At 38.6% G+C, this 6,000-nt stretch overlaps 1 protein-coding gene across 17 annotated transcripts in view; it reads left to right on the forward strand.

Moving 5' to 3' along the window:
• Positions 1 to 4,974, forward strand: part of LMO7 (LIM domain 7) — a 145,571-nt gene extending 140,597 nt beyond the window's left edge. For 5 of the 17 annotated variants that reach the window (XM_054063686.1, XM_054063697.1, XM_054063714.1 and 2 more), the window contains one exon: positions 2,113 to 4,971. In XM_054063686.1, the coding sequence (XP_053919661.1) occupies positions 2,113 to 2,135 (23 nt within the window). In that variant the 3' untranslated portion in view covers positions 2,136 to 4,971. Of the gene's footprint in view, positions 1 to 2,112 lie in introns of all 17 variants that reach the window. The other 12 variants (XM_054063782.1, XM_054063738.1, XM_054063746.1 and 9 more) reach the window with 8 other exon arrangements.
• The last annotated feature ends 1,026 nt before the right edge of the window (positions 4,975 to 6,000 follow it).

Consider the following 6,000-nt stretch of genomic DNA (forward strand, 5'->3'; position numbering starts at 1 on the left):
TTAGCAAGGGTTGATTGCCAGTTTCTGTCTTTTGTAGTGTAGTCATTCCTAATTTTTAACTTACTGGTAGCTGATTTTACCACCTTGTTATTAAGCAACTTCAAACAAACAACATGTTACAGTCATCCTGCTTTCTTCATAGATCTGAGGAAGCGGTGCCAAGGAGTTGTCAGTTGTTGAACAGACTTGTCTTGATAAGAGAGACATCTTTTAGAAAAATTGTCTACATTTAAAAAAAAAAAAAAAGTAATCTGAACATGTATTTAATTCAGTCCTAGTGCATACCTGGAAAACTATTAGTTTATCTTGTGCAGGTAACCCAAATGCTGGTTTCTTTTTGCCATGCTGCTATTATTTAAATTATAGGTCTGTGATTGGTTATTCATTTAGGTACAAGTTCAGGAGGAATTGATTTACTTACAGATCTTAATTAAAAGGTGCAGTATAATTTTTTTCCTTTATTATGGTTTGCAGAATTCTGATTTATTCGAGCATGATGTTAAGGCTTTGAATGATGGTGTTGTTTTTCTGCTATCATAGATGATGGTAGACAATCTCATATTTTTGACAAGTCTTGAGAGTTTTATATGACTCTATTTTTTTTTATGTAGCAAATATAGAGTTCTCTAGAATGATAACATTTGGGCATGAGAAATGCCTTCATGGGAACCATGTCTATGTTTCTCCATAAGCCCAGCACGTTTTTCTCACAGTGGACAAGAAGGCAGTGAAGGTAACAGGATACTCATGCTACAACACTTGAGCAGGACTTGGGCATCTGCTGGCAGAGAAGCCTAGCCCAGAAAAAGAGAAGCTCTGCATCTGGATCTGTTGCTGTTTTCAGGCTCTTTGGCTTCTATGAAGAGGAAAAGCTGTCTGCACCATACAGAAATAATTGTGTGGTGCCCAAGCTAAAAGCAGGAAACCCCACACCTCTCCTTGACACTAATAGTGCATTCAAGGAGGCTTATATGAGATGCAAGGATGCAACTGTGATTAATGAAAGGAGGAAGAAAATTGCTACCATCCCTCTAGAAGTGATCTAGAGCACTGAGTTATAGCTCTCTGAGTTAATGTTCAGAGATTTATCTTCTACTTGATGACAAGACTACACCAAAGTGACTGCATTCCTATTTGAAGGACCCAAAAGTGTGGGAGATACAATCTGGAACTCATTCATCTTATTTTTGCTTTATCTTTTCTTTTAGCGGGCAAATTGTTAGATGAGTTGTATAATAACCCCTCTTATTTCCTGGTACGACAGGATGTGGGAATTCAGTGATGGAAGTAAACAAAAGTTTTATCAAGGATAAATTGCTGCTTAGTCTTTTTTTGATGTTACAGCCCATAAAGTCACAGCAATGCCTTTCAGAAGCAGAGTTGATCTGTGAGATACGGTTCTATTCTCTTCCCTTCAGACTGCATCTTCTTGGGCTAGTGGGCAGCTCAAGCTATAGCTGTATGAGATACAAGTAAATGAGGAATTGTAAGAACTTTTAGGTACAGAATAAAGCATTGAAATTAGTTATTTGAACAAGACAAAACCCAGCTACGCATTCACTGCAATGAAAATGTACTGAAAGCACAGCACTGTAATGCAGATTACTTTGTTTGCAGTTGGCACTTGGCATCAGCCTGGCTAATTATTCCTTGATTTAGAACGTGAGCACATTGGCTAAAAGGTTTGATAAACTGTAGGATTATTAATATTCATTGTATAATTTTATGGTGTGATATTTGCACATTTTTATGTTAATTTTGTGTTTTAAACTTGTAATGTTATAGCAAAACACCAGCATATTGGAGATGCCCACAACCATCACCCTGTCTCTATGCTAATACTAAAAATAATTCTTTAAAACTTGATAAGGTGCATGTTCTGTGGAATATTCCTTGGCCTGAAATACTTGCAGTGCTATCATTGGATTAAGCGCAATTTAGTATTGTTCTTTATATTTGCATTGCTAGATTCACAATGTATACCTTAGTTTGTGTTACCATTTTCAATAGGTATTGGAAATACTGTTCTCTGGCAATTTGTAACATGGAAATTTTAATTTTTGTCTTCAGTAGCTAAGCTTAATGACAATTTCTTCTATCTCTCTCTAACAGCTGGACAACCAACCTCCATGTGAAGCAAATGAAGATTTGAAACCACTGTTGCAGATAAAAGAAGAGGTGATTGCTGCTGATGTAGATCTATAAATATATATAGTGTGTATGTGTGTTTTTTCTAAGAGTATCTCTTGCTTGTCTAGTCTTCATACCAATGCATTGTATTCTTCATATATAACTATTTTTATTTATAAGAAAGTAATTGCAGTAAGGAAATACCTGGGGAAAATGCTTTCACTTTTTCAGCTTCAAGTACTGAGAGCAGAGCACAAGGGGAGAATAAGTATATTTTCAGTAATAACTTCAAAATATTTTTGAGGCTTATAAGCAACTAGTTGACTTTCCAATGGTATATGAAGAGGGTATTTTGTTTCTAAGCTCTTGAAATGAGCATTAGAGAAATAGTTAATATAAATATATATTTGCAATTGCTGTCTTTATTTTTGACTTATACCGAAAGTGAATTCTCTAGATTAATATGAAGCTGCATTTAAATGCACACAAGTGTGTCTGCTTTCCATATGCTGGTTTCTAAAATTATGTGCTTTTTTTGAAACTTAATACAAAGAATAATTTGCTTGCTTAATGGTGTCGTCATAATATTCTGTGGAATCCATTTAAGGAGAAGAGTTCTCTTTTCTCATTTGGGAAATGTAACTGTCACTTTTCCCTCCACTAACTGAGTGGAGAATGGTTGTTGAATTACAGTATATTTGTAAATAAAATTTCGGATGCTGCATTTATTAGAGAGATTTTTTTTCTTTCTGTCCAGTTAATGTGTTTGAGGTGACTTACAGATATATAAAATTGCTTGACTTTCATGTTGGGAAAATATTTTTTTGTGAAAGGATTAAGATGTCTGCCTAAATATGTGTAAGAACAATAGATCTTGCTTTTGTCTTATACTTCACAGTGGACTTCAGGCTTTGAGTATAGTTCTCAGTCTAGCTCCTCGTGCTTTTTCTAGACAGCATTTAATACAAATGGTGAGACTGATTCTTTGGCTTGAATGTGTGCTAAGTGTTTTTCAGGGATGGCTCCCCAATCGCTTTGGTCAGTGGCTCCCCCAAATCTTTTCATGCACATTTATGTGCCTTTCTGTGTCCATGTCCTTGGAAGCAGCAAAGAAAACATGGGATTTGGATCAGAGGAATTTGAGGTAGCATTTTGTGGATGAAATGGAGGAAGAGGGCAGCTTGTATGTGTAGGAGGGCGTTGGGGCTGAGTTTGAGCTTGTGTATGGCACCATGAGAAAGTGCAACAAGGGTGCCAAGGCAGCTTAGAGTGCTCACTCCTATCAAGGTACCTCAGGGATGAATAGGGGAGCTAGCAGTCTGGGAAGAGAGGTTGTGACTGATCTTTCTCCTGAAAAGAGACTTGCCTGAATTCCCTGCCTTGACCCAGGGAATTTCATGCTAATAAATGCTGAATTACAAAGTGCCAAGCACTATTTGCAAATTTTTCCTTTTCCTTCTTTGATGCCTCATCCACCCAAAGTTGCTGAATTCCTGTTCAAGCACCTTTGTGACTCGGCCTTGGCTTCTGGTTTTCAGGTAAAGTGTCCCCCATGAAGTGGTCTGGACCACTGTGGTGGTCCACTGCAGTAGACTGCAGGTGAGAACTCTGGCACGTGAAGACCTTAGTCCCTGAATACAGACTCTGGAGGGTTATTCATGCTGCCTACTAACACAGGCCTCTGAGAGCCTGAGGTCCTCTCTGCTGCTTGTGGAAGATCGCTTCCCTGTAGCTGAAAATAGAATAGGAACCTAAAGTAGGCACTGTGCAGATCTGGCTCTCAGTTAAGACCCATACCTAATGGAGATGTTGAGGATGTCACTCTATACTGTCTAGTTGTCAGCCTTTTTTTACAGTAGGCAGCATCAGACTATCAATGATGGCCCCACATAAGTTCAGAAGCCCCAGAATTCCCATCATCAACCCTGAAATACATGCAGAGGTGAAAATTCTTTGTCACAGGTCAAAGTTTCTCAATCTCTAAGTCATGCCTATGAATTCTCCTCTTCCAGTATTGTGTTATACAGCAAAGCTGTGGGGAAATTCAGGGGTGGCAGCTTCTGCGCCTTGAGCCCAATCTTGTTGCCCTCTCCCTGGGAATCATTTGGACATGGAAATCACTTGCAAGTAAAGAAAAAGGAGGGAGAAGAAACCTCAGCAGCCTGTGGTCTACAATGCTGGTAGAGCTACCCTACTGGTGTCCCAAAGCCTGGGGTGATGTGTTCTGAGACAGGCTGGTTTTTCCTAAATGGTGTCAAGTATTTTCGTGTGGGGTCCAATTTAGTTTTCCCAGAAAATACCTGTGAAAAAAATGGGATATTTCATTAGCTTGTTCCAAATTGCTTGCCTGTGAGCAAACAGCAAGTGGAATTTCAGATTTAGTGAAGGCCAAAGAGCTAAAGTTGAAACGTTTGCAGAGTTGAAGCTGTGTTTTTCACCTTTGTGAAAGGCCTAGTTTAAAAGGGCTTCTTCAAACCTGTGTTTGCTTATTCGAGTTTGCATATGTGAGCAATGAAATCTTCCCCCTCTCCACTCCCTGGAGGGGATCCCTGGAGAGGATCAGATGGAGAAACCCACATTACAAATGTTAATGTTGTTGTTATCTGTATATTTTGATCTTAGCTAAAGTATTTGGAGTGTGCTGGGCTCTGAAGTTCAGCAAAAGCGATTATCTGCTAGCAACACAAGATGGCAGTGTAAGTGTAACTTGCGCAATAAAAAGTCCTCTCCATTGTTGCAATCAGTATAAAAAAAAAAGTTGTGTTTGCTAAATGATATTTAATTTGTGATATGATGGGAGTTGTAGAGAGAATTTTCTTTTAATCTTGGGCCTTTCTCCCAGCCTGATATCATGAAGGGGTGATGTGGGACTGAATCTCTGTCATTTGTTGTTGTTCACTATTTCATTAAATGCTACTTAGACCAGTATTAAGCAGAGATAAAGAGAACATTCCATAGGAAGAAAAATCAGATGATTTCTAGTTGCTGTATTTCATTGGATTCTTTTTTAAGATATTATTCAGGGAAGAACCAATTGTTCTCCTTCAGTTCATCAGCTTCAGATACTCTATTTAAGGTTAAAACCCTTAAATGGAGGTGTCTGCAGGTGGGCTAAGCCTCTACACTGTTATTAAAATCTGAGTGGATTTAGAGCTCTGCTCCATTCCTCACTCTTGGGTGTCTAGTCCCGCTTGGGATGTTGTCAAGTGTATGGGACATCCACGGGTGAAAGTCGGGGAGTTGCTCATGCAGATGCCAGTCCAGGTTTCGTAGGATGCTTTAGAGCATCTGAAAGGGCAGCAGAGATTTATAATCAAGCAACTGAATCAGACTCAAGTCCCTACAGGCAGTGGAGCAAAGGTATGATTTCATTGGGTGAGTGAGTAGGTGTCCACTTTCAGGTGAGGTGCTTGGCTGTCTCGCTTCACTGATTTAACAGGATGTGGACCCTGGCTCACATCTAGAGACCCACATTTTTACATATCTGTGTTTACCTATCTTAATGCTGGCTGAATTCTTCAGAAAAGTCACTGAGAAACTGATTCAGCTAAATCCTTCATCTAGCCTATCTTAGGTTTGCAGGCTGTCAGCTGATTAATCGGCAATGTACATTTGAATACAGCTTTGGAACTGAGTGGTCTACAGATAACAGCTCTGGCACAGGACAACGTTTAAAATAAAAATGGCACTTCAAAAACAGAAAATGTCTTCTGTAAACATTGTGTGAAATTGCTATGGGTTTCTCTAATATGTTATGAACAAACAAATCTAGCATCTCGGAGTTGGAAATTTTTCAAGGTATATGCATATTTGTTCTATTTTTTGTTGAGCTTTTACTTAAGAATTTTTTTTTTTTTTAATAGATATATC

Source organism: Cuculus canorus, chromosome 1 (assembly GCF_017976375.1).
Source record: "Cuculus canorus isolate bCucCan1 chromosome 1, bCucCan1.pri, whole genome shotgun sequence".
Taxonomy (NCBI): domain Eukaryota; kingdom Metazoa; phylum Chordata; class Aves; order Cuculiformes; family Cuculidae; genus Cuculus; species Cuculus canorus.